This window comes from Amaranthus tricolor, chromosome 10, assembly GCF_026212465.1.
Source record: "Amaranthus tricolor cultivar Red isolate AtriRed21 chromosome 10, ASM2621246v1, whole genome shotgun sequence".
Lineage (NCBI taxonomy): Eukaryota > Viridiplantae > Streptophyta > Magnoliopsida > Caryophyllales > Amaranthaceae > Amaranthus > Amaranthus tricolor.
In genome coordinates this window covers 8685517-8713401 of record NC_080056.1, presented here as the reverse complement: position 1 = coordinate 8713401, position 27885 = coordinate 8685517, and the positions used below count along the sequence as shown (strand labels likewise).

At 32.8% G+C, this 27885-nt stretch overlaps 3 protein-coding genes across 4 annotated transcripts; all 3 read left to right on the top strand.

Moving 5' to 3' along the window:
- The first annotated feature begins 2320 nt into the window (after positions 1-2320).
- LOC130825267 (uncharacterized) lies at positions 2321-5556 on the top strand. Its single transcript, XM_057690402.1, has 2 exons — positions 2321-3259; positions 4931-5556. Exons 1-2 carry the CDS (start codon positions 2909-2911, stop codon positions 5171-5173), a joined length of 594 nt encoding a protein of 197 aa, XP_057546385.1. The 5' UTR covers positions 2321-2908; the 3' UTR covers positions 5174-5556.
- Positions 5557-9010: 3454 nt separating this feature from the next.
- Positions 9011-15029, top strand: LOC130825266 (uncharacterized). Of its 2 annotated transcripts, XM_057690401.1 has the most exons (5): positions 9011-9416; positions 12161-12195; positions 12413-13114; positions 14358-14499; positions 14582-15029. In XM_057690401.1, exons 3-5 carry the CDS (start codon positions 12589-12591, stop codon positions 14634-14636), a joined length of 723 nt encoding a protein of 240 aa, XP_057546384.1. In that variant the 5' UTR covers positions 9011-9416; positions 12161-12195; positions 12413-12588; the 3' UTR covers positions 14637-15029. The 2 variants fall into 2 exon arrangements, with proteins under 2 accessions (XP_057546384.1, XP_057546382.1); XM_057690399.1 differs by lacking the exon at positions 12161-12195.
- Positions 15030-18547: 3518 nt separating this feature from the next.
- Positions 18548-27053, top strand: LOC130825265 (protein REDUCED WALL ACETYLATION 2-like). The gene is made up of 16 exons (XM_057690398.1): positions 18548-18997; positions 21725-21816; positions 22724-22861; positions 22967-23023; positions 23126-23198; positions 23568-23726; positions 23965-24114; positions 24195-24450; positions 24532-24647; positions 24775-24861; positions 24955-25043; positions 25129-25191; positions 25357-25413; positions 26093-26189; positions 26272-26430; positions 26610-27053. Exons 1-16 carry the CDS (start codon positions 18965-18967, stop codon positions 26613-26615), a joined length of 1632 nt encoding a protein of 543 aa, XP_057546381.1. The 5' UTR covers positions 18548-18964; the 3' UTR covers positions 26616-27053.
- Positions 27054-27885: the final 832 nt, after the last annotated feature.

Sequence of the window (27885 nt, the reverse complement as noted above, 5' to 3'; positions counted from 1 at the left end):
CGATAACTCTAAGATTTTGCCTTATCATTATATTAAAATTGGAAGACTTAGGTGTGATTACTTAATTTTTTTTAGATAACGCGAATCTATATAACTCAAATTTAGTTGATGTAAAGGAATAATTCACATGATACTTTTACTTTTAAATTGATGAAAAGACTCATATTGTGTTAAGTTAATGATTATGACTTGTATTGAATGAACGCCTTTTAAGACAATTGGAAACTTATTTTGAATGGATGATAGAGGTTACTTTGGCATTTAGTTGGTATGACAAAGTAGTTAAGGGGACTTCTTAGTCCGAACTTATATAGGTGCCCATTTCATAAGAGGAAGGCAGAACATTAGTTGGATGATTTTTCTGACTTTTTGATTGTGCAGTGACACTTACAGGTACGTATATGCAGTAACTAACCCTTATACTCAATTTCCTGTAAGACATTATTTTTATTGTGATGAAATGCATTGTATCGAAACTATAAGGTACTAGTGAGTAAACTTTATATGAAGAGATATCGAATCCTTGAGCTTAGAACAGTTTAGAGAATAAGAGTGTTAGTAGAAGGCGAGGACCATTCCCTTATTTATTTAAGAATTGGATTATGCCTTACTTAGTGTTAGAATGACTTCTTTATAGGTGAATTTCGTATTTTGTTTGAGTTGCTGAGTGGGTTTGCTATCCTAGGGCACTCATTAATAGTAGAAAGCGGGAGAGCTATTCCCATTTAATAAAGCATTAGATTATGATTAGCTGGCGTGACTCAATTGGATTATATCCGCTTGATTTAATAGTCCTCTAGGTGAGATCTGACGGGATCACTGTATGGGGGTACGAGTATACTTTTGTCATTGGGCGCCGGATGGCCGATACCGCCCCTTGGCCGTGTCACTATGCCACAAGTAGAGAAAAGATCCGCTACTCTTGAATACTCTTCGAGGGATTAGAAGTTCTAAAAAGGAACCTGTGGAATAAATAGTAAGTGTTTAGATAGATGAGCAGAATCCTTATTGTTGTGCCCTGTCATTATTTCATCCATTTATTCTATGATTCTAATTATTATAAGTTCGTCGATTACTCATGTGTACTGTTTGTTTTCATTGTTGACGACTTGTCTTTGATGGCCCTGCTATGACATGATGGTCTATAATCTTACGTTGAGCAGCGGAATTATCATAGATAGACATTACAGCTGATGGAGCTTCTTTGCATTGCATATGGGGGAAAATGAGTGAGAATCTTGAAGTATAAAATAATCTTATTGTCTACATGTAGTTTCTTTTTAATTAAGTTGTCTATATTTTAAGTTTGAGGTACATGTCCTCCTTGTATAAGTTATTTCCGCTGCGTTGTTTTTTGGTTTGTATGATTTAAATAGTTTATCATTCCCTTTCTTTCTTCAAACTCAAGCGTTTACATAGGAACCTCGATCCATGCTTAGCATGTCGACTGAGGATTAGGCGATGATTATTCCGTTGTGATATTTTTGTTACAAGGCCGATGATGCCTCTTCTTTATTATGTTTTATTGATCGTTGTTTATTTAGTGCGTCCAACTTTAGGGTAGCTGTTGCCGAAATTTACGCACAATCTAGTTTGGAGGATTTCCTACTCTAATTATTAAACGAGCCATCTTTCTCTTTTCCTTTTTATTATTTATTTTATATTTTATATTTTAATGTAACACTCGAATTTTCTCCGTTCCCTTGCAGTTTTGGTTTCGTATAAAGGGTCGAAAATTCAGGGTGTTACAGTATATGAACATTGAGATTGTATCGAAATTCATCTAAAAGAGTACTTTCGGTAAATCTTTGGCATGGATGATGCGAACAGCTGACTAGGAGCAACTTTTTTCCTAATAAAGTAGATGTATAATTAGATGTGTTTGATACATTAATGTTGGATAGAATATGGGGTAAATTTGTACTGCGAAAGTCACAATAGATATGAGTAACTTTGTAAGATGGTGCATGAGAGTTCAAGCAATAGATTTTGTAACCAACATGACTAAGCAACTATGATATCGTTTTGTTTTGTTTTTATTTCCAGATTTTTGTTTTTTTTTTTAAAAAAAAAAACTAAAATTGGTTTGGTAAAACGTTTTCTTAAAAACAATTTTTGTTTAGTTTTGCAAAACCACAACAAAAAACTAAATACCACACGTTTGTCATCATGTGAGAATAACAATGATATTTTTCTATCAAATGATCATTTTTTTAATGCTCATATCAAGTCAAAATAGTGTAAATATTATAAAACGGACATATTGACCAACAACCACATTTGTGAGAGACTGTCTTTTAAAGAGATGATCTTAAAATAAAAAACCCATATTTTTATTTTCTCTTTAATTTGTATTAATTTGGCTATTTAACCCACATATCTAATACGTTTCTCGAAAATATCTTTTTTCACAACAATTTGTGATTGACCAAAAGAACCAAATGCACTGAATTATCCAAAAAAAGACCAAGGCCCAAATCCAATTAGCTTTTCTATCTAAAAGGAGGCTCAACTAAATGGCGAAAGCCAATGATATTTTGGAGGAATATTCGCGAGAGCTAAACCACTACAAAATCAGATTCCTCTCAAAAATATCAAACATAACTTAACCCTAAATTTTCACACACGCGCAATACACGTGAGTTTTAGAAAACACAAAAGATACTGAACAATCAATCCGCAACCGTTGGATCTCATACCACGTCATCAATCCTTCCTCCCCTTACCTCCAACGGCTGAGATCACTCGAACTCAAGGGTTCCTACTGGTTCGAACAAACGAACGAAGCAGCTCCCCTGTTTTTCTCTTTCTCCCTTCCTTAACCCCTGCTTTACATTTTTTCTTCAAAAAAAAAAAATTAATTCGAAAAATTCAAAGAAGTTTTAGAAAATCTCAGAAAACTAAGAAGATGATCATGGATAAAGAGAAAGAAATTGAGGCAGCGAAGAAAGAAGTTATGGGGTTGAAAAACGGGAAAAATAAGGAGGAATTTGAGGAAATTGAGGAAGAAAAGGTTGATGGTGAGGTAAAAGATGCTGAAAATGGTGAGGATGACGATGAGGATGATGTTGAGGACGAAGGCGAGGACGAAGGTGAGGATGAGGATGATGATGAGGATGAGGATGATGGTCAGGAAGGTCTACAGTCTTCTGATGCTCCTGCGGTTCAGAGTGAAGATGATGAGGATGACGCCGCTGATGACGATGATGACGAAGACGACGATGATGACGATGACGACGATGATGAAGACGATGACGAGGTAAAATTTGTTAAATTCAACTATATAAAACCGTTTTCATTGTTGAAATATACAGATCTGTAAGTTTTGACCTAATTTCGATATATTTTTCGTTCGATCTATCTTTGATATTCTTTAAAACTTGTTTAACATGATTCATCTTTTTTTTGTTATTTTTACAGTATTTTTGAATGAATCTAAAGTTATTTGTTGATTGAACATATTTTGTTGGTTGACATGCACAGTTAAAATTGTTGGATCTATTCTTCAGTAGTGTAGATCTAGACTTTTATATGTTCCACGTTGAGGGTATTTTGGTCAATTTATAGTTTGGTGGTTATCAAATGGAGTCGTCTTGTTTTCTGGTTATTTGTACAGTTTAGGGTTTATAAAGATTTGATCGTTTCTCTGAAGAATTATTATATATGTGAGCATGTAAGAAATGTTTTTTGGATCTAAAATTGTTTTATTCGTTTTCGGATATTTTTTGGGGTGAGATTGTGCGTGACAGCTTTGAGAGGTAAAAAGTTATATATATATATATATATATATATATATATATATATATATATATATGTATATATATATATTTTCCATATTTTAGGGATAAAGGAATTTATCTTTCATGGTAACCTTTGATGTTAATATGTTCTGATTTCATGAATTTTTGCCGGTAACTCATTGGATAATTGAAGGACTGGTTTTTTTTTTTAAAAAAATTTAATTGTTAATAAATTAAAATTTGGGGCTGTGTTTAATTTGGGTGTCTTTTTAAGATAATGACTTTGATTTAAATTTTGGTATGATTTACTTGAGTTTGTTAGAAAACGTGTTGAGCTGTTATTGTCGGTGTTGATGGAGAGTGTTTAATAATAAGATCAGATCTCGATTGGAGCAGTAAAATCTAACAATCATGATATATTGTATAAGGTTTGTCGAACACTCATCTAGTTAACTAACTTGATTGTTGATAATTCAATATTATTAGATTTTTAATCGAATAATCGGGCCATGCAGGCCCGAGCATAGATTTTATGCTGTGTAGCATTTTTGTATTGACTATGAGGTCTGGTAAGCTTCACAATTCACAAACATGCTAGAGGTACACTTTTTGGAGTGATTTTTGTTTTTGATCATCTTTTGGTAAATTGAAGTAATCTCCTTGGATGTGATCTTTTTATTTGTTTATTGATTATCAAAGTAGGGTGTAACAGAATATTCTTGGATATTATTCCCTAGTTAATCTATTTGTCTCATTCAATGAAACATAATTTGCTCATATGTTCGCCTTTTGAATTTGCGATTTGCGCAAAATGGTTCAAATGCCTAAAACTGACTATAATTTGTTTGTTTCAATTCGCGAAACGATTAACGAATCATGCAACACTGGTCTCATCGGCTATATTAACCTAAAATAGCTCGCAATTATCTGGCCATTAACTCACGGGTCAGAGAGAGCAGTGTGCTGTAGTTGATTAGTAGAATTGGTTTATTATGCTGTCACTTTGGGCTATGTTAAATCATTGTAGTTTAACAACAATGGCTGGAGTAACGGTCAGAAAATTAACCAGAAACTAGTCTTAGTACCGGTGGGCGGTGGGTTTACGATTGTAGTTTAAACACTTATCGAATATGCTGCTTGTCTTTGTGTGGATCTTGACTTTTGACGGATCCCTGGATCTGATTGTGTAGGAGCCCAACACTGAGTATCTTGTCCGCCCTATTGCTCCTGCCGAGGATGAGTTGGATGCCTCTGACTTTGAGCCTGATGAGAACGGTGAGGATGAAGATACCGATGAAGATGAGGATGATGACGATGACGAAGATGGTGGGAAAGTTGAGGCCCCGTCAAAGCGCAAAAGGTCAGGTGATGATGATTCCGTAGATGATGACGGAGGAGATGATGATGATGATGAGAGACCATCAAAGCGGTAACCGTCAAGGGGTGGTGGTTGCGGTATTGACCACTACCGCCTTCTTAAAAATGCCGATGGAGACCCATCGGCATGTAAGTCAATCCCTATCTCTTTATACTAGTAATATGATCCTTATGGTGCCCTTTTAGCCTTATTTAGTAGGAGTATCATCTTCATGTTGCACTATATTGGGAAACAGGAAGAGAAAGTGCATAGCATGAGTAGAAAAGAATTGTTGCAGTTTCAGATACATGTTATGAACTCTATTTTAGTTTTCGTAGTTTAGGTGTTTTCTTCAGTATTAGAGGTGTAAGTTAGGCCTTTTATGGTAATTGTCTGTTTTAGTTATCGAATGTTGTTTTTGCTTAATTGTCTTGCTCTCCAATGGTGGTTTTTGGGCTACTTCTTTCGCCATTTTTTATATCCATTTTGGATTTCTATTTGCAATGCAATACTATAACACAAATTCTTAAATGAGATGGTTTCAATTAGAAAATTGATTAATTATATAAATCCGTCTTATGATTAGAAGATCTCATACAAGATGGGGTAAAAATCCAATCGTAGAATGTGTTGGGCTTGAGTCAATATACTGAACAACCCATTTTGAGATGACCAAATATTTTAGTTAATACTTTTGTATTTTTGTTAAGTTCTTTTTTTAGGGAATATTTTAAATCATCAGAAATTTATTATCGCAATTGGCATAAAATGAATTGGGCATTTGGTTAATGACATTTTCTTAATAAAAAATTGACGCCTGAGCCTGACCAATTGCTTTGGATAATATTTGGCAAATGGAAATGATGAGGAGTAGTAGCTGTAGGATGCTAAAAAGCACGTGTAGTGCGTGCAGCTTCTGGTGGGGTACGAAACAAAATGTCAACATTTGAGTACCAATTTAGAACAAATAGATCTTTTCCTACGTTTTTGGTGTTTGTGAATAATGTAATAAAATTGTTACTCTGATCTCACCCTTTTATATTATATTTCTATTATTGTATTTTGTATAAAAAAACTCAATTGTTTTTTTCAAAGTGTACCTTTTAAATTATATAATTTTTTAGTAAATCTAAATGATAGGAGTATTTACCAAATAATTTTGCACTAATGATTATTTTTTTTTTGCTTCTTGACAGATATTGAGTATGATAATGATGACATATGTTGATTGGTGTACGTCAAATGGAGAAATGATAACGGGCCGAGTTAGATACTATGGTTGTTCGTACCAAAAGGGGCCAAACTTACCCGAGTGGACATGATGATAAATAAGAATACCCATAATACAAATACAAGTGGACATGATATAATTCAACAATTCTTTATTGAGGTCTTTTCACCGTAAGACTACTTTAATTGGGTCAGTTCAAACTATTTAAAAAAATTACTTCCTATCAAGTGCGCATTCAGATTTTTTTAAAAAATATTTTTTTGATAGTCTTACTCTTACAGTAAGATGGACTCATACAAGAGGATCCGAAAAAATTGTAGTGAACAGTGAACTCTAAGGCCATCCTTATTCCTTACTCATGACCCAAAAAAAAGGTCATCAAACTATTTCATAATTTTTCTCTCTCCTAAAATTTCATCTTTCAACCTAATTTTATTAACAATGACCTCTTTTAAAAGGTCATCATCCTCTCTTTCTTACTTTTTTTCTACCCCACCATAATTTCTCTCCCTTAATTTATCTAACATTTATTTTTATTTTTTTATAATAATATTTTTATGTACAAAGATAATATAATTTTTTATTTGATTAAAATACATCTACTATTTTATAATTAAAAAAAATTATTCTTTTAATAAAAATAATATTTTTTAATAAATATAAATATAAATATAATTTTTAATAAATATTTTTTAATATTTAAGAACAAAATATGTAAAAAAAATTATGTCAAAATATTCAATATGGGTCTCATTTTATAGATCTCGAAAAAATATGACCGTTGGTATAATTTTTTTTTTAAAATTATTTTATAAAGGGAAAAAATGACTATTTTTTCATAGCCAATCAAAACAGGACAAGTGGCGTGCAGCAGGATTGACTGGGAAAGCTGATGCATTTTCCTTTTTGCGGGCCAATCATGGACTGACACGTGGCAAATGATTTGAAAAAAATTCAGATGACCGTTCTATTGAACGGGTCATCCAAAGACACAATCATCCAACCTTTTCTATGACCCATCTTAAATTAGATTACCATAATAAGGTTTTTCCTTTTTGTTGGGTCATGTGACCCAATATTGAATCACCATTACAAATGCTCTAATTAGATTGTTGTGAAATAGCACTATAGGAGTCTAAGTTACGGGCGATATCACCAGAGTATTTAGTATTTACTGATAAGGGGCTCTTATTTTTGACTGACCAATGAACATAATCTAAAATTACAAGTACTAAAAAAACAAAATTAATTAATATTAAATTATAGGATAGGATAGTGATACAGTCATGCGATTTGTAAGAGGAATACAATACTAGAATATAAAGATGGTTCTGGCTCAAGTTTAATCCAATGGTCACACTTTTTGGATATCCTAAATTCGATATAATATATTTAAAGCATCCATTTGGAGTAACTTATTTTTTTTTTCTAGCTTGATAATGCATTTTTTTGTTTGATATCCTGGGTATTTGGGTCGGCTTGTGTACACCAATTATTTTCAAGGATCTTAAAGTCAATGACCAATGACTTAAGGCGACTCAAATTTGTGACCTACAGATTATAATTTAAGACTCAATTAATTGACTTACTTCTTAGATTTGTCTTATAGTGTCTTTGTTAACTCATTTATGTTAAAGTTAGCATTTACCAAGACACATATATATCGTTTTAACTTAACATTTACCCACTCTTTGATCTCATCAACTAAAATAATGTCATCGGCAAACAACATGTACCAAGACACATCTTCTTGTATCAATTGAGTTATCTCATATAGGACCACTGCGAAAGAAAAGGGCTTAGGGCCGAGTCTTAATGAAAGACAACTGTGATTGAAAAACACTCTGGTAACCTTCCACATGTCATAACATTCGTCTTTACTTCTCGATATATATCTTGCACTACATTAATATTTTTCTATGGAATACTCTTCTTTGTCATTGGCCACTAACGTATTTCTCTTGATACCTTGTCATATGATTTTTTCAAGTCAATAAAAATCATGTACAAGTCTTTTTTTTAGCGCTATAGTACTCCATCATATGTCTCAAGAGATGAATTACATTCATTGTCGACCTATGTCATTAGTTTTTGGTTGTCTCCTCATTACCCATGAGAATTAATTTACGGTTCATAATCATAGGATACGACTAAGCTTTGCTTAGCGGATTGTCACTATTCCACTATTCACTATCCTCCTTTTATCTAGACTTGAGACCAATAATAAGCGACTAGTACTCGTGAAATTGAATGTAATACAATCAAATGAACCTAAATATTTAAAGCAATATAATATATTTGGTCAACCTAAATTGATCCGGTAGATGTACCTAAAAATATTATAATTCTTTGTTTAAAATAGAATATTGCGAATTACAGCCTTAAAGTTAAACACTTTTACGAATTATAGTTTTAATATTTATTTTTTGTGAATTACAGTCAACAAAGTATTAAAGTATACAAGTTTAGGCCAAAAACATAAAAAACTCAAACCACTTAACTTTAAATTCCGACCACCAAAATGGTCAGAATTCTATGTTTTGGCCTGACCCTATAAATGTAATTGAAATTTTTTCTTAAAAAAATATATGAATAAAAAAATAGTAAAAACATTACTTAAAATAAAATATAGTATAATAAATACTTAATTCATTCCATTATATTTAACAAATATGTCTATTTCTCTACTAAATATTTTAACGTTAATTGTAAATATTTCGAAACGGAAAAAGGAAAATTCAAGGAAAAATTAGCGGGGAAGAGATGTGTGCTAGTGAACTGCCAACTGGAAAATTAAAACTCCTTTCATACCGATAATCCTATTCCACCGTCATCTGCTCACTACCGACACTTTTTCTACGTTTTTTTTTTCTCTCTCTCTGTCTCTCCGTTTCCCCCAATTCTCGTCGGATGTTCTAACCCTAACATTCTCACCAAAATATTGTAGATCTCTATTAATCATATCATTACTCTTTCTTTATGCACACTACTAAATAATTTTCAACAAATCATCCTATTTTTTTTTCCAATTTTGTTGGAGAAAAAGTGGTGAACAATGGTGTCTTCTAGTCCTGCTACTCCTGGCCAGGTACATCTCTGCAATCTCTTCTTGATCTTTTGTTTATTATCTATGAATAATGATCGATTGAGGTTTTATCTTGAATTAGAATTGATCGCTGCAATGTGATTACATTATTCGACGTTATTACTTTAAATAATAAGTGTGAATTTTTATTGAATAGTTGTGATCAGTGGACAAGTTTTGATTATTGTAATCCTGTAAAACAAATTCTTTTTTAATTAGTAATTCAGAGATGTGAATTCAGTTCAAATATCTACAATTAGTTTGAATCAGTGAAAATCTTGTGCTGAGAACATTGTAGTAGTTAGGATTTGGAGCAACTTTGTTATCTGTTATTCACCGATTTAATGTTTTCCCAGCATGGACAAATTAAAGATGGTGTGCACACTTTGTAAGCTAAGCTATTGCAGCTCTTATTCCCATTGCCATATAGTTTTGGGATAGTATCTCCTTAGCTTATAAATGTGTGCATCTCGTATTTTCCCATTACTATGTTAGCATTCACAATAACCCTAGCCTAATTTAACATAAGGAAATAATATGTGATTGATGTTCACCTACAGAGCTTTGAATTTACCTATAATGTTCATGAGATAGATAAATACCATGCATTTTACTTCAAAGTATATTAAGGAGATATGAAAAAATATAAATTAACGACCTTTTATACCCAAGTTTGGAGAAGATCAAATTTTAGCAACAAAATCTTAGGTGGAGCCTATAATTTAATGAAAATTGTGATATGTGACCTTATTCTGTTAAATAGTATTTGTTCGTAAAGAAATTGTGACATAAAGTGCTCCATCATATATCTTTAAAATCCGTGTTTGCTACTTTTCCTAAAAGCTACAACAATTCATATTAGTATTAGATGTGTACATTTAAATTATTACCTTGAACATTATTTTCTTCTTTGATGTTGTACATTTGAGTCAAATATGCCTAGTAGTAATGGTATTTTAATCACAACAATACCAGTAATGCAAAAGCCTTAATTTCAACATATAAGGTCTTGTCAACTACATGAAACAAAACAAATTAAGAGCTCTCGATAACAAAAATATCAATTCTACAATACGGGAAATCCATTTCAATCAACATAGTTTTCCCTTCTCCATTCATTCTTATGATCTTATCTATTGTCATATGCTCATACACATTCATATTCTTCGTGTCATTCTTCACTTGTATTATCCAAGTCATCTTTTGCTCATCTCTTCCTCTTTGAAGCTCATCAAAATCTCAAACTTCCACTTGATCTTCTTGCATATAACCAAAACCAACACAAACTATTTTTTCTCATTTTTTCTTTTATATTCGCGCGTGCGCGACTTCAAGACCCTTTTTTATGTCTTTAGTTTGAAATCTATACTTTAGGCATGTTGATTCATCCTTCTTGACATAAGCCTATGGCACGAATCTTTATAGAATAATTTGCGAATTACAGTTTTAAAGTTTTAGCACTTTTGCGAATTACAACCTCTGCGAATTATAGCCACTAAAGTATTAAAGTTTGCAGGGTCAGACCAAAATACTGAATTCTGACCATTTTGGTGGTCAGAATTTTAGGTTAAGTGGTCGGAGTTCTGTGTTTTTGGCTTGAACCTATAAACTATGATACTTTGGTGGTTGTAATTTGCAAAAAAAAAAACATTGAGGCTGTAATTCGCAAATTTGCTAACTTTAAGACCGTAATTCACAAATTATTTATCTTTATATAATGATTAATGATATCATCTTAAAACTCATATAATAATGTTGCTCTTATGATATTCTGGTGGAATTTTCCATTTGACTTTTGTTAAACATATCGACATTATGTAAAATCTCGAATCCATGAAACTACTTTTGCAATCGATGCTGATTGTTTTGCGATTGACGTTGCATGTATTTGGGTTAAGATAACGTCAAAAACCTATATAAAGCGTTTTCCATACAGTGATGCGAGCCATATTTTGCATGGTGAACCTCTTCACATCATTTTCTAAATGCAACTCTCCATTCGAGCTTGAATTTTATGCTTGACATCTTGAGCTTTATCATTTACTTGGGTAGATAATGCAAAAATGCGGTAACAATCATGATAATTCAATACAATTGTACCACAAACTATTGTTTGAAACCATAAGATATCTCTTGAGCCGATCTTAAACACAATTTTTTTACATTGTTACGATAAGGGGTAGTATTAAAATGTTAGATGTGAAAACCTTTACAAGTCAACAAAATTGATATGATTTGACCTTGTTTTTGCTCTATACTTTGGAGAGGTCAATCGTTTTTAATGTAACTCCTCTATTGTCAATAAACGCCCTTCTTCTTCTAATTTCTGCTTCCACATTTCTTAGAATTGACTCCATCTCTAGTTTCGCCCAGCTAATGTCCTCACCGAACAACAACTGTGGAACTTGTTGGATAGGTCTTGTTATCTTGGTGTCATTGAAAAAGTTGTTAGAGTCAAAAAAAAAAAAACATGTGACAAATTACATGGGAGGAGACGAATGATTACGAAAAGAAATAAATTACGTATGATATACAACTGCTGTCAATAATATCAATTCTCCATCATCATTATAATATCTTTCCATTTTAGAAAAGCATCACACAATAGAAGAAGTTACTGTAGAAATTAGAATGTAGATGCTTCTTCATCTTGTTTTTCTTCCACAGTATTACAAGTACTAGTAAATTACCTTTTAAATTTTGTTAGTAAACTTATTAGTACCCTCTTTTTTTGCCGAAATTGTCAGCTTCGGATCTGCAGTTTCTTTGCTTCCCATTGAAGGTATTTTATTCTTGATTTAAATATTATTAATTGATTATATGATGTTGTTTGTTACATTAAAATAGCTGGCTTTTAGCTGAATTGATGTTGGAATCTGAGCAAATTTAGGGGTTATTAATATTAATTGCTTGATGTCAATCTTTTTATTTTTAGCACTTGAAAATTTCCTGCAATTCTCTAAGTGGGCATATCTTGAATGTTTTAACTTGAATTGCAGGGTTATGCTCCAATAATGATGATATTATGACTGGTGATAAGTCAAATTAAGGGTGAATCTTGTGTAGTAAATTGTAAAACAATTGTGGGTTTTTTTGTCAATACTGAGAAATTGCTCATAAGTGAATTGAGTGTTGTTCTGAGATTAGGGTTAGATTAGTTATTGGTGGTGTTGCAATGGAGAATGATAGTACTATAAAAAATGGGTTATTTGAAACTGATCTTGAAATGGGTGGATGTTGTAATAACCTAGAATTAAGTGGGGGTGAAGAAATTGGAAATTATAGAATGAAGCAATTATGCACTGAGAGTCGTAGTGATGAGGGGATTAAGTTTGAGGGGAGGGTAACTTCGTCGGTGGCTATGACTTGTGGGGATGATTTAAAGGATGTGAAATTGATGGTATTAGAGAAGAAGGTAGTGGAAGTTGAAGTACCTGCGAAGAAGGTAGTTAAGGAGAGGCCGAGGGCAATGAGTGCTAAGAAACCCCCAAAACACCCTCGCCCGCCTAGAGGTTTGTCATTGGATTCAGCTGATCAAAAGTTGATAAGAGAACTTCATGAACTTGCTAAGTTGAAGCGTGCTAGAGTTGAGCGTATGAAAGCTTTGAAGAAGGCGAAAGAAGCTAAGGTTTCTTCTTCAAAAAATCAGTTATTTGCAACTTTGCTCACTGTTTTGTTCTGCCTAGTTCTGCTACTTCAAGGTAGTCCTAATTTTAGTTACTTATGTTCTGTTACTTAAAATTTCCTGTATTATTCATGTAGCGTATGTTTGATTTCATCCTCATAGATCTAAGCGAGTGACGTTTATTTTAATTTGCAAATGAACTGCAATGAGTGGACAGTCTCATACTTCCTGAGATGTTTTAGTCTTTATTCGTCATTATTGAGTTACGTTTTGCATCATTTTTGGTTAAAGATTTAAGAGGCTGTTTGGAAAAGGAATGCATACAGATAAGAAGATGAAATGCTAACAATAACCTTATCATTAAGTCTTGTTTGGTTTCTTTTAAGCAAAAGGTACTCGTTATCCATTAGTGGTGTGAGGTAACAGATCGGCGGTATTCGTTATCTTCAACAGACGAAAATTGTTACTTAAACAAGTACAACCAAAAAAATTAATTTTATTGCCCATTTCCAAATTAATGATACCTAACACCCCCTTTAGAAGCGAAGGATAAGGGAGGGAAGGCAAAAGAAGAGAAGAGAATATTAATAGAGTCCCCCTTGTTTATTTAGAAGTGAAGAGAAGGGGGAAGGAGAAGGGATAGAAATACTATTTTCCTTTCAAAACAGTTCACTTTTTCAGAGATATGATTATTAACAAAATTGAGTGATTTAATTCCTTAATAAAGGAAAACATATTCCTTCAAGTCTCTTCCCTTCCTTTCCCTCCAATTCCCCAATCCAAACAGTGTTAGTCTCCTCTTGGTGCTCACTTAATTCGCATCTTGTCTTCACTGCACATTCATCTCATCCTCTTTGCAGTTATCCGCCAAATTTATGTGGGGAAGATGTATAGAGTACAAATTTGTCACCTTGGTGACCCTCTTTAAAGTCTAGTCCATGCTCTGGTTATGATTCCTTTGTTTGTCAAAGTTCTGCCCTTCTACATCTATAAATTTTTGACATAATTCTCTGTAAACCCAATATGGGGATTTTCATCATGTTAAATGAATCTGTAAATTACTTGTGTTGCATAATCTTTTTGTAAGAATAGGCGGCTTCTAAATTGGCTCATTAACAGAACATAAATTACAAATTTGAGACTAGGTTAGTATATAAGCGATTAAGCAATGGAGTTTATAACTTGTCATTTGTTGTGAAATGTAAATACACTACAAGATGAAGAAACTTTTGGTAAATAAATTTTAGAGTCTGCCAAGCTAAAAATTGAGAGGGTAATTTCTAAGAATCAAAGATCATATGATTTATGTCATGTTGCAGGGATATCATCTAGGACTAGCCCTGTTGCAAGTATCCAAGGATATCCTATCCCAACTGCAGTTCCATACAGCATAATTTCCATTCAGCACGATCTGATTTCATCTGCAAGCTATGTTAATAAACCCGGTTCTAAATCACCCAGGTACTGTCAAGTTCAGCAAGATTGCCCCAATTGTTCTGAGCCGTCTTTTGTACTAATTCATGAATTATTTGTTTCTTGGCAGATTAGTGGAACAATCAATTGGTACAGAAGAACGGGAAAGTAGAGTTGTAGGCTGAGTACAGGGATTCAGTCCAGACTTTGGTGCGTCGTGTTATTCTTCCGCTGCTGAAGTCTGTGTAAAGATTTGATTAATAATATCAAAATGTGGGACCTGTTTGTTTTTGAGATGTACATAGGTTGTGTCATGATCATAAGTTACATGTTCCATAGCTTCGGGGAGGATTGGAGCATCTCAGTGATGAATCGACTTATGTTCATCATGTATACTGTATAGTGACGTTTTAGCGTTGGGAGTACATATGCTTATCCTCTTTGACCAGGTTGCTAGTGAAAAAAATGGAGTAGTCAGTTTTGTCTATTCTTGGTAGGATTCATATGAGGTTCTTTTGAGAGATGTACAATGATCTTTGCTTTACTCAAACTTCAGATTCCAGATTTGATGACATAAATTGCTAATTCCTCTTCTTTATTACAACTTTGGCTGAGAAAAGGGGAGGGTTAGCTGAGATTCGATCCTAGGATCTTATCTAGGAAAGGCAGTACTTAGTACAACTAAGATAAGACTCGATTCTCCATTGTAATTTTATTTATGTATATTAATGTAAATTAATCAAATAATGAACAAGTTAGTGTTGGAAAGAAGAGTTAAAGAAAGCAGAACCCACAATGACAATTGACATGGATAGCTTTGGCTTTAGATATTCCAAATAGATTAATACTTGTAGAGTCGAAAATGGAAGATTATCATATGAACATTGGACTATGGAGTATAGTTTTATTAATTTTTGGTATGGAGGACGTTATTTTCATTTCATTTAAAAAGGCGAGTCTAGCTTTTGATTTCAATTTAATTTCATGGAGGGCTGGCAACGTTATACTTCATTGTGATTAAATTTATTAGTAATATAAATATAAGTAGTATAGAAACTTGAGTTTGTTAGCATGAAACATTACACTCCATTATCGTGATTAAATTTGTTGAATATATGATTTTTTTAAAATCAAAAATAAATTATTAATGTTTTTTTTTAAAATTTATTTGTTGAATATATCATTCTTTCATTTAATTAAACATATCAAATTTTAGGTTGGTATATAAATATGCTATAATAAATCATATTTAAACTTTACCTAATTTAACTATGATGTTTTTCAAAAAATCAGATTCTAAATCAAGTAAGGTTGTCATGTAATTAACTATGTCCATTATAATATAATTTCATTTGTCAAATCACTTGAACAATGACATTTGTCATTTTCCAACACTTTTATTAATATATATAATATATGATGTTTTCTTCCCACAAATTGCTCTTTGTTTACTTAACTCTTTTATCTCATGCTCACTCATATGACCAAGTCTTAAATGGTAAGGTTTGGTATTCTAATCCATCATTGTATAGGCAGAAATATGACCAAGTCTTAAATGCTAAAGTTTGGTATCCTAATCCATCATTGTATAGGAGAAACATAACCAATTTGGTAACCAGGAAACCTTGTAACACTTATAATTTACTAACCATGACATTTCTCATAAGAATCAATAAGCTTTTTGCGATCTTCATGACTTCACATTTCATCTAAACCCATTAATATTCAAAGTACCCAAAGATATGAGGTTCTTTTTCAACTTTTGGACATATCTCACATCACATAAAGTTCTTACAACACCATCATGCATCTTGTAATTACTAATGCCAACAACCTTACAAGTATCAACATTACCCAAGGTTACATTTCCACCATCCACCTTATAGATAGAAAATAAATCTTTATTAAAAGTCATGTGAAGAGAACAATCGAAATTAAGAATTCACTCATCACCACCTTTGTACCCATGTGTTGACACCGAAGCACCAATATCATCACTTTCATTAACATAGATTGCTTCTTTGAATGTAGAATCTTTAACTCCATTTTCTTTATGCATCTTCTTCCACTTTCAACAATCTTTCTTAATGTACATTTTCAACTGACAATAGTGACATGTTTTACTCTTGTTTGAAGTCTTAGACTTAAATCTATTTCTATTCTTTGCGTCATTAGAGCTATGAGTCAATTGTTTCTCAATTAGGTGTCTTTGAATCAAAGTATTTTCTACACCATCACTACTACGATTCCTCCTAAAGTAAAGTTTCACGAGAATTCTTGTAAGAGGATGGTTAAAAACACAAATTGTAAAAAAGAAAATAGCTAAGTTTTCATCATCAAAAACAACATCAATATTATGTAAGTCCGTAATAATAGTATTCATCCAAATGAATCTTGAGAAAATTACATTCTTCTAATCTAAGATCATAGAGTCCGTTCTTTAAGATTAACCTATTGATCACACATTTAACCATGTATAAAGATTCAAGTTATCCCCTTGTGCCCTTTGTACTAGTCACCTTCACAACTTTTCTAAGCACTTCAATGGAGAGATACAATTGCATGGCACTAAGAGCTTTTGAATCGATTTCATTCACCTTTTAACTAAAATTCTAGCTAGCATCTTTGCAACGTCATCCTAAGTCTTCTGCACTAAATATTGAGTAAGAAGAGCATTCAACTCGCCTTCCCACAAGCCAGTGTGTGAAATCTATCAAATTTCTCAATATTCAACTTCATTGAAGCCACATTAGATCCAAATAACTTAAATATATACCGAGAACCATTTTCTCTGATGCCAATTGAAGGATTTAACCGTTAAAACCACCTATAGTTTATGATTAGAGTCTTGAAATTGAATTTGGAAAATTTAATTTGAAACCCTATATCTTAATTCAATATAAATATGAAAAATTAAACAACAATTAACAACACAAAGTAATTAGACCGGTTCATTCAAGGTAGGCTATATCCACTATCTAGCCTTGATATATTAATATTCAATCACAAGCTTCCAAGAAACTTCAATGTTTACAATAATGTTTAATGAACAACTAGGAAGAAGAGAGATTAGGTTGAGAGATTAGGGTAGGATTATTGCTAGAGATGGACAATAGGAATCAAGAACATTCTTAGACTAATGTATTTTGGGTCTATTTATAACGCAAAGGCCCAATTACATACAAAATGATCCTAGCAAAAAATAGGGAAAGAAAAATAGAAATAACAAATTGATATTTGGCCATCAGAAAAGCTAACTCGGCTTTACCTACTGAAAAATTGCTCAGGTTATTTTTCATCTTTTCTTCAAAACACTCCGTATAATACAATTATTGTTACCATATGACCCAAATGGTATAAGGTCCTTATGAAATCAAGGCACCCCAAATACCAAACATTTTAAAGTGTAGGAGGGAAAATGGACCGAGAAACCAACTAAAAATTATATCAAAAATAGTAAATCTAATAAATTGTGAAGTAGTAGTCAGCGATGGCAGGAAGCAACATAGTTGGACACAATCAGTTTCAGAATAAACATACTTGGATGTCATATGTAGTCCATTTTCACTATAGTCCCTCCATCTCTCAGAGTTTGATCCATTTATTCAAAAAACTCTCAAAACTCCGAACATGCTAATGTTGGAAACATATTATCAAACAAATTATATTTGTCTATAATGAAATAGTATTGTGTAAATATGATTAAAATTAAAAAAAAATAAAAGAAAATATATGAATAAACTTTTAAAGAATGGTAGATTTACTACTCAAAATAAAATATTTCATAATAAATGCTTTATTCGTTTTAGTATATTTGCCACTGATCGTAATATTTCTCCATTATATATGTCATTGTGATTGTCAAAGGCGGAGCAAAAATTAACAAATGATGTGAAGGCCCCGTGTAATTTTAAAATCATGATATTTTTTAACAATTTTGTAACTTAAACACCTTATATACAAAATAATTTAATATTAAGACTTTTAATTTTTCAAGACCCTATACAATCAAACATCATGCTCAGAACCACGTATGTGATTTTTGTAAGTATTATTATAAAACACAATTAACATTTCATTTTCATCGATTTAAAGGAAAAAAAGGAAGAATTAGCGGGGAAGAGATGTGCGCAACTGAACTGCCAACTGGAAAACTTGAATCTCCTTTCATTCCCAGTCCCGGTCCCATTCCCATAATCCTATATTCCTATTCCACCGTCATATGTCTACGCGTATTTTACTTAATCTGTGCCACACTCTCTCACACTCTGCATCTTCCGGCGCCATTGATGCTCGCTACCGACACTTTTTCCTACGTCTGTCTCTCTCCATTTCCCCCAAATCTTGTCGGATCTTCTTACCCTAATATTCTCACCACAATATTGTAGATCTTTAATAATCTTATCATTACACTTTCTTTATGCACTCTACTGAATAATTTTCGAAAAATCAGCCTTCAATTTTTTTTTTAAATTTTTTTAATCCGATTTTGTTGGAGAAGAAGTGTTGAACAATGGTGCCTCCTAGTCCTGCTACTCCCGGCCAGGTACATCTCTGCAATTTCTTCTTGATCTTTCGTTTATTTCTATGAATAATGATCGATTGATGTTTTATCTTGAGTTATAATTGATCGCTGCAATGTGATTACTTTATTCGCCGTTATTACTTTTAATAAGAAGTTTGAATTTTTTTTTGAATAGTTGTGATCAGTGGACAAGTTTTGATTAGTGTAAACCGGTAAAACAAATCCTTTTTTAATTAGTAATTCAGAGATGTGAACTCTGTTCAAATCTCTACAATTAGTTTGAATCATTGAAATCTGGTGGTGAGAACATTGTAGTAGTTAGGTTTAGGAGCAACTTTGTTATCTGTCAATTCACCTATTTAATGTTTTCCTACATACATGTTCAATTTAAATTTGCAAGGAAATAATATGTGATTGATGTTCACCTACGGAGCTTTGAATTTATCTATAACGTTCATGATATAGATAAATACTATGCATTTAACTTCAAAGTATAAAATTCATTAAGGAGTTATGAAAAAATATAAATTAACGACCTTTTATACCCAATTTTGGAGAAAATAAAATGTTAGCAACAAAATCTTAGGTGGAGCCTATAATATAATGAAAATTGTGATATGTGACCTTTTTCTGATAAATAGTATTTGTTCGTCAAGAAATTGTGATATAAAGTGCTCCATCACAAATTTGTATATCTGTAAAATGCTTGTTTACTACTTTTCCTAAAAGCTACAACAATTCATATTAAGTAATAGATGTGTACATTTAAATATTACCTCAAACATAGTTTTCTTCTTTGATGTTGTACATTTGAGTCAAATATGCCTCGTAGTAATGGTATTTTAATCACAACAATACCAATAAAGCAAAAGCTTTAATTTCAACTTATAAAATCTTGTCAACTACATGAAACAAAACAAATTAAGTTAAGAGATCTCGATAGCAAAAATATAAATTCTACAATACGGGAAATCCATTTCAATCTACATAGTTTTCCCTCCATTCATGCTTATCTATTGTCGTATGCTCATACAAATTGATATTTTTCGTGTCATTCTTTACTTGTATTATCTAGGTCATCTTTAGCTCACCACCTATTCCTCTTTGAAGCTCATCAAAATCTCCAACTTCCATTTGATCTTCTTGCTCATGACCAAAACCAACATAAGCGAATTTTTTTTATCAACTTTTCTTTAATATTCACGACTTCAAGACCCTTTTTAATGTCTTTAGTTTGAAATCTATACTTAAGGCATGTTGATTCATCCATCTTAACATAAGCCTATGGCACCAAACTTTATATAATGATATCTTCTTAAAACTCATATAGTAATGTTGCTCTTATGACAGTCTGGTTGAATTTTTCTTTTGAGTTTAAGTAAACATCTCGATAATGTTAAAAATCTCGGATCCGTGAAACTACTTTTGCAATCAATGCTGATTGTTTTGCGGTTGACGTTGCATGTATTTGGGTCAAGATTACCTCAAAAACCTATATAAAGCGCTTTCCATGCAGTGATGCGACCCATATTTTGCATGGTGAACCTCTTCACATCATTTCTGGATGCAACTCTTTATTCGAGCTTGAAGTTTACGCTTGACATCTTGAGATTTATCTCTGTACTTGTAAAAAATTATCTACAGTACTTGGAACACTTACTCGGTCACATAATGCAAAAATGCGGTAACAGTCACGATAATACAATACACAAAACAGTTGTACCACAAACTATTGTCTGAAACGGGAAGATATCCTTTGAACCGACCTTAAACACAGTTTTTTACATTATTATGATGGGGGATAGTATTAAAATGTTAGAATTGCAAACCTTTACAACAAGACAAATTTGATATGATGCGACCTTGCTTTTCCGTTGTACTTTTGTCCAATTGTTTTTTAATTTTACAGTTCCTCTATACTCAATAAACGCCATTCCATATTTTTTGTTTTACTTGGACTTGTTTAAACCCTTTTTTTTCTTCTAATGTATGCGTCCACATCTCTTAGTATTGACTCCATCTCTAGTTACGCCCACCTGATGTCATCACCGAACAACAACTACGGAATTTGTGGATAGGTCTTTTATCTCAGTGTTATTGAAAAATTTGTTTTGAGTCAAAAAAACATGTGACAAAATACATGGGATGTCCATAAAAAGAGAGGTCGAGACGAATGATTAGAAAAAGAAATAAATTACGTATGATACATTTTTGTATCCTACTATTTTGATGTGAATTTATTATGTTGTGCAGGTTTGAGATTGTGATCTCAATGAGTATTTACATTATTCATGTGGTGCATAAGAGATTGTATAAATTATAAAATGAATTTATCAATAATAATTGGAATATTTTGTTGATGGTGTTGCATTAATTCTTGACCTTTCTAAAAATTCAATAAAAGAATATTTTACAGTTTACGCTAACATCCATACTTTGTACTAAAAGTTGGCAACTGATGCTTTTTAAGCAATAGCTAAAATGCAATAAGCCTCATACTTGACTTTGCATTTTTAATCTTAAGGGGAGGAGGTTTATTTTTGAAATTGGAGACCGGTTTGCACTATCTTACACCTGATTTTAAGTATATAGAACATAATAAGTTCAACTTTCGTTGATTTTAATAGAATCGAAAAAATATGATTGCCATGTAATATCGAGTTCTACTTTTTATACCCCTAACAACTTGTTATTTTTATGCCCTTTTGGTTTCCTTCATTGATTATTGTTATCGAAACCTTTTTGCAGGTAGCATTTCTTCTTGGACTTGTTCCAGTTCTTGTGGCATGGCTATATTCTGAATTTTTGGAGTACAGAAAAAAGTCCACCATATCGAAACAGTGAGTGTGATTCCTTGGTTTCGATTTTACTTATGGAAATATGGGAATAGATGTAGATGCTGGAACCTTTCTCTGACAATTAAATGAAGTTAATAGCCTTTCATTTGATTGGGTGACTCCTAATGTGCATTTGTTTTTGCTTTGCGTTTCTCTGGTTGAAGATGTGTTGGATGCTTGTTTTGTTAGTGTTTTAAGATGGTAAAGTAGGAGCAATCTCAGAGAGTATTTTTTTTGAACCTGATCAGCTGTGCTATCAACAGCTCTTGGATAGTTGAATAATTCAAGCTTGTAAAATACACATCCTATCAGTGACCAGTGTCAACACGTGTGTCAATAGACAATATTTCTGCCAGAAGTATTACTAGTATTTTTATGGAAGTTTTTGATATGAGCAACAAAATCTATCTGTCTATGCCGAACGAAGTCTTTGTGTAAAGTTCAATTAAGTGTAAATCCTCTATTGTCATTATACTAAGCTACAAATTTATTTTAGAAAGAATTTTTTGATTATAGTTATTGCTTCCTTGGATAGTGTTTCGAAGCCTAAATCAACTAAAAGAAAAAAAATATGTCTGTTCTTATTTTCTTGCGAAACTTTTGACACTTTTTTCACCCAAAACAAATATTTTTCTGGAAGTATGATTAATGCACAGGTGGTTGTTCCATGGAGGTAATTGTGATTCGTGTTGCTGAATTCAGAAACATTTCCCTCTGTATGCCAAAGTAATCGTGCTAATATTCTGAGTTTTTTTTCCTGTTTTTGGAATGGAGTAACTTATATATGATGTGTGTGCAAGTAAACGTTGTAATCATGGATTGGGGCTTGTTGATTGATGCAGTTGCAAGGTTTAATGCTTTTTTGGTTTATTTTCAATACAATTTTTTCCTGCATTTTTCCTTTTGGCAGGCATTCTGAGATTAATTTGGTTGAGATTAGAAATGATGCAATTAAGGAAGATGAGAAGGCTGTTTTGCTGGAAGGTGGGAGCATGCAGCCGATGTCTTCAAGAGCTCGAATTGAAACACTCACGCATCATGTTTCAAGGTTTGGTTCTGACTTTCTGCTTAATGAAAGTGTTTTTCCACATAAGGTTGTATATATGTATTATATTTTGATGGAAACTGATGAGCTGTCGTCTAATATGCCCAGGTTTCTTCTAATGGATGAGACTTTCTTGCTTGACAATCGGTTGACATTGAGAGCCATGTGAGTGTCTGTATCTTCCTTTTATTGATTCTATCCTTAGACTCCAAAGGTTAGATCTGGTTCTTATTGCAGGCTTGATTCATTCGGTTAAATTATCTTCAGGTCTGAATTTGGTATCTTTCTGGCATACTTCTACGTCTGTGACCGCACAAATCTGTTTGGTGAATCTAAGAAGGTACTCCTGCACTTTGTATTAGGCTGTACCTCTGCACTTTGTTTTAGGCTGTACCTGGAATTTCCAATAAGAGTTTTGCTTAAAAAACAATATGAAACTTATCTATGTTTGTGCCTTGATGATAATGAGCATGCCTATGTTGCATGGTTGTATTCATCTTTCATGGACATTGTAAACAACTAAATAATTATGTCTTGATGAGTGTGGGAAGTGAAATGGGAATTATATGAGAGGGTGGAGTGGATTACCTTCTTACATGGACATTTGTGAAACTTGATATGCATGTAGTCTCTCCTTATTTTCTTCACTTTAACTTCTTACATCTTTTACTTACCTCAGCAACTAAATCCTTGTCATTTTTTGTTGCAGGATTACAATCGGGATTTATTCTTGTTTCTCTACTTTCTATTAATAATCGTTGCATCTATTACCTCATTTACAATTCACAAAGATAAAGCACCGTTCTCTGGAAAATCTATTCTTTATTTGAATAGGCATCAAACTGAAGAATGGAAGGGTTGGATGCAGGTTTGCTCCAAAAATTATTATAATTTATCTTAACAGTTCTATGATGATGCCCCATTTGTATGTTTAATTATTGTATTTGTTACCTACATAATTCTACACCCATGGACCACCTAGTTGTATGACTTGCTTTGAATTTTGCATTTGATGCACGTATTTTGTGCAGTTCTGAAATTGATGTTGTAAGTAATCTTAAGTTATTTCCTGGATTCTCAGTCTATTTTTCAATTGTACTTGACAGGTGTTGTTTTTGATGTACCACTATTTTGCTGCTACTGAGATCTATAATGCTATTCGAGTTTTTATTGCTGCATATGTATGGATGACTGGATTTGGTAACTTCTCCTATTATTATGTCCGCAAAGATTTTAGCCTAGCGAGATTTGCTCAGGTGTGATGTGCTTAAAATGCGATATTTGTCTGTTATTCTGTTTCTCTTGGACTTTTCTGACTGTGTTTCTTCTCAACCAGATGATGTGGCGGCTAAATTTTTTGGTGTTCTTTTGTTGCATTGTCCTAAACAATAGTTATACATTATATTACATTTGCCCAATGCATACTCTCTTCACTCTCATGGTTTATGGTGCACTTGGCATCATGCACAAGTATAATGAAATTGGATGGACTATGGCCCTAAAAATTGGTGTTTGTTTCTTAACTGTGATACTGGTTTGGGAAGTTCCTGGGATATTTGAACTGATCTGGAGTCCATTCAATTTTCTTTTTGGTAAATCTTTTTTTACTTATTCGATTTAAATTTGTATGCTTATTGACTTTTCGAGATCTAACTAGTGCTTAAATACTGAAGGTTATACTGATCCTGCAAAGCCAAATCTTCCTGTCTTGCATGAGTGGCATTTTCGTTCAGGTCTTGATCGCTACATTTGGATAATTGGAATGATATATGCTTATTATCACCCCACGGTAAATTTAATTACTTGTTCGTTTGCATTCCAATTTGTCCTCTTTCCAATAACTTATTGATTTTCTGGTGTGGAATTGTCATTTTTTCTAGAAACCTTTGTTTAAGTTCTGATTTTTGTTATCATAGGTTGAGCGATGGATGGAGAAACTGGAAGAGGCTGAAGTGAAAAAAAGAATAGCTATTAAATCAGCTGTTGTGATGAGCTCCTTGTCGGTAATATTGTTTCCTTTGCCCTCACTTTTGAACAAATTTGTTTGAGTCTTTTAGATGCATGCTGAGATGATATGCGTCCATTCTGATCTCTAGATAGGGTATCTCTGGTTTGAGTACATATACAAGCTAGATAAGATTACGTACAATAAGTTCCATCCTTACACCTCGTGGATCCCAATCACGTAAGCATCATTTTCTTCATTTAGGAATCAAATTGTTGGAAGATATTTGTGAAACTCTGATTTTTTTTTTTGGCTCATTAAATAGTGTCTACATATGCTTGAGGAATGTAACCCAACAATTCCGAAGCTACTCATTGACACTTTTCGCGTAAGTACCCTTCGAGATTATCTTTGCATAGTTCAATTTCGAATATAATGTGGATGATGTCTGTACTCTGTAGGGCTTAGATATCTTAATACATTTGTTTTGTGGTTATCTTTTATTGGTTTTCTCTGTCTTTATACGTTTTGTGGTTATGCTTTGGTTTTGTAGATGGCTTGGAAAAGTCACATTGGAGACTTACATCTCTCAGTTTCACATATGGTTAAGGTATATTTAATATTGTGATCAATTTATACTGATTATTATTTTTTGAAATATTGGTAAGAGGTAGATCTTATCATTGCTTCTTTTAGAGTAGTCTGGTACCACCTTGAACTTTCCCTACCATGAGGTTCTAGACTCTTCCTTGAGTCGCCATAAACCTCCATGCAAAATTTTGTGGCGAACGGTTTTCCTTTGATCTCCAAAAATCCACAGTATTATGTTTAGATGTTTTCATTGGGGTTACATGGCAGTACTCATATGAACCTCTTAAAGAGAAGATACTGCTAATCCTATGCCTGGCTTGGCAGCGCTTGGGTGCCCCTAAGAGCATTCTTTTCGTTGCTCACCCAATGATGCTCAGTGGGTTGGGAGGCGACTCACGTCAGGTGACTACCCTTCAACATTTTTTAATAGTGGTGGTATATCATGTATTTGCTAGCCATTTTAGTTGTGAATTCAATAATTCATTTCTCCTAGAAAATAGCGTGAGAGCATAAAGAATAGTAAAGATATCTGACTGCTGAGGCACTTATTAGGATCTCCTGCAATGCAATGTTGTTGACACACTTGTAATGGAATGATTTTCACTCCGTGAAGTTCTCTATTTTATCTTTCCATCCTGTTAACCATTCTGTCAAGTTTTAGTGGTCCTCTAATTCAATATGTTTGGGTTCGTTTTCAGATCAAGTGTGCCCGATGGACAACCCAAGTTGTTATTGTCAATCATCCCAAATTATCCATTGCTGAACTTCATGCTCACCAGTGCCATATATGTGGCTGTAAGTAAATAATGCTGCAAATACTTTTTGTTGAATCTGGTTATTTGTTACTCATTTCATTCTATATGCCAACTTTGTGCAGGTTTCATATAGGCTATTTGAACTAACAAACACGTTGAAAATGGCATTTGTTCCAAGCAAAGATGATAAAAAATTAACGTACAACATAATTGCAGCTTTTGCAATCTCTTTTGTTCTCTACACGCTGTCTCTAATGCTGCTGAAAGTCCCTCAAATAATGGTGAGATTTGCTTGTAAAACATACTCCTCCTGTCTGTTATGGATTTGTGTTCTTTCCAACTCCCCGTTCCCAATCCCTTCCCTTTTTGTGTTTTCGATTGACACTGATACAAATTTTCATCACATTTGTCTTTGATTTGTGTTAGATCTCATTTGGCGTAAATCTTTGTTTGACAACAGGTGTGACTGAGAGAGTGTTGTAATTTTAGTGTAGAAGTATGCAGAGTTGAATATTCATCACGTCTCCAAAGTTTTCGTATGATGCAGTTTTTTCGAGGAAAGAGCATAGCTTAAAAAGATGCTTCAAACAATACTAGACACGAATATAGAAAACAACCACATCTTTCTAGTATGCTTGTACAGGAGACATTGATGAAAATGTGAACGTACGGAAATATGTTGCTTTCATTTAATGGTTAAATTTTCAAAATTCAGATGTGTAAAATACATGTAAGTCAGTAAGTATTGGATTTGGATAGATTTAGGCATTGTAAAATGAGTTAGATTTATTGGGTTAAGATGGCTCATTTGTTGTTGCCTTAATGGCAAATTGATGTGATAAACTCCACCGTATTCGCTGTATTAATGGTTTCTTGCAATTATAATCATCCTTTTTCCTGTCCACTTACACCTTTATTTAACTATTATTTCCGTCTCATTTACTTAGCTTTTCTAATGTGAGAGCTCTTAGATGAGAATGTAGCAAATCTTATCTGAAGGCAACCATCATCTTAGCTTCTTGAGTCCAGACCTTTTAAACGAGAATACATTTGATAATTTGAAAACATTAAGATAAAAAATCAAAAAAATAAACGAAATAATACAATTTTCAAATTTATTCCAAAAGTAAGCGTGAAAATCTCAAACCTGAGGTATGGAGCTGTTCGCAGTTAGTAACTGCGAACAAATCAAAAAAGACAAAATAGTTGTTCGTAGTTAGTATTCGCAGTTACTAACTGCGAACAGCCCTTTGACTTTGTTTTACCTGTTTGCAGTTACTAACTGCGAACAGATAGCTGCACAAATATGCAACTTCTTTTCCTTCTCATTTTCCTATTTCTCAAAATCCTAGCATAATATTACTCGACACTCTCCACAAATACACTAGCTTGAATCCATCAATGGGTGCATTCCTCTTTCAGTTTGGCACTTCAAAATTAATTTGGGATACTCTAGATCGAACAAAGGTAAATTTTTATGCGTTTTTTTAGTGTGTGTGTGTGTATATATATATATATATATATATATATATATATATATATATATATATATATATATATATATAGGGTTTTGATGAAGTTTGGTTGTTTTGGCAAATGTAGGTTACTAGTTCTTTAAATCGACACTCTTCTTAATCATCCATAACTATTCAAGGAAATGTGTAATTGTTTTCATAGCTTTATGTTTTTTTTGAAGTATTATTGTTGATGAGCATATTGAATTAGTTAAATTTGAT

Coding starts and splice junctions, on each gene's coding strand:
- LOC130825266 (XM_057690399.1), top strand. CDS start 12,589: ATGGAGAATGATAGTACTATAAAAAATGGGTTATTTGAAACTGATCTT. Junction 13,115..14,357: donor CCTAGTTCTGCTACTTCAAG/GTAGTCCTAATT, acceptor GTCATGTTGCAG/GGATATCATCTAGGACTAGC. Junction 14,500..14,581: donor CCCGGTTCTAAATCACCCAG/GTACTGTCAAGT, acceptor GTTTCTTGGCAG/ATTAGTGGAACAATCAATTG.
- LOC130825265 (XM_057690398.1), top strand. CDS start 18,965: ATGGTGCCTCCTAGTCCTGCTACTCCCGGCCAG. Junction 18,998..21,724: donor GTCCTGCTACTCCCGGCCAG/GTACATCTCTGC, acceptor ACCTTTTTGCAG/GTAGCATTTCTTCTTGGACT. Junction 21,817..22,723: donor AAGTCCACCATATCGAAACA/GTGAGTGTGATT, acceptor TCCTTTTGGCAG/GCATTCTGAGATTAATTTGG.
- LOC130825267 (XM_057690402.1), top strand. CDS start 2,909: ATGATCATGGATAAAGAGAAAGAAATTGAGGCAGCGAAGAAAGAAGTT. Junction 3,260..4,930: donor ATGATGAAGACGATGACGAG/GTAAAATTTGTT, acceptor CTGATTGTGTAG/GAGCCCAACACTGAGTATCT.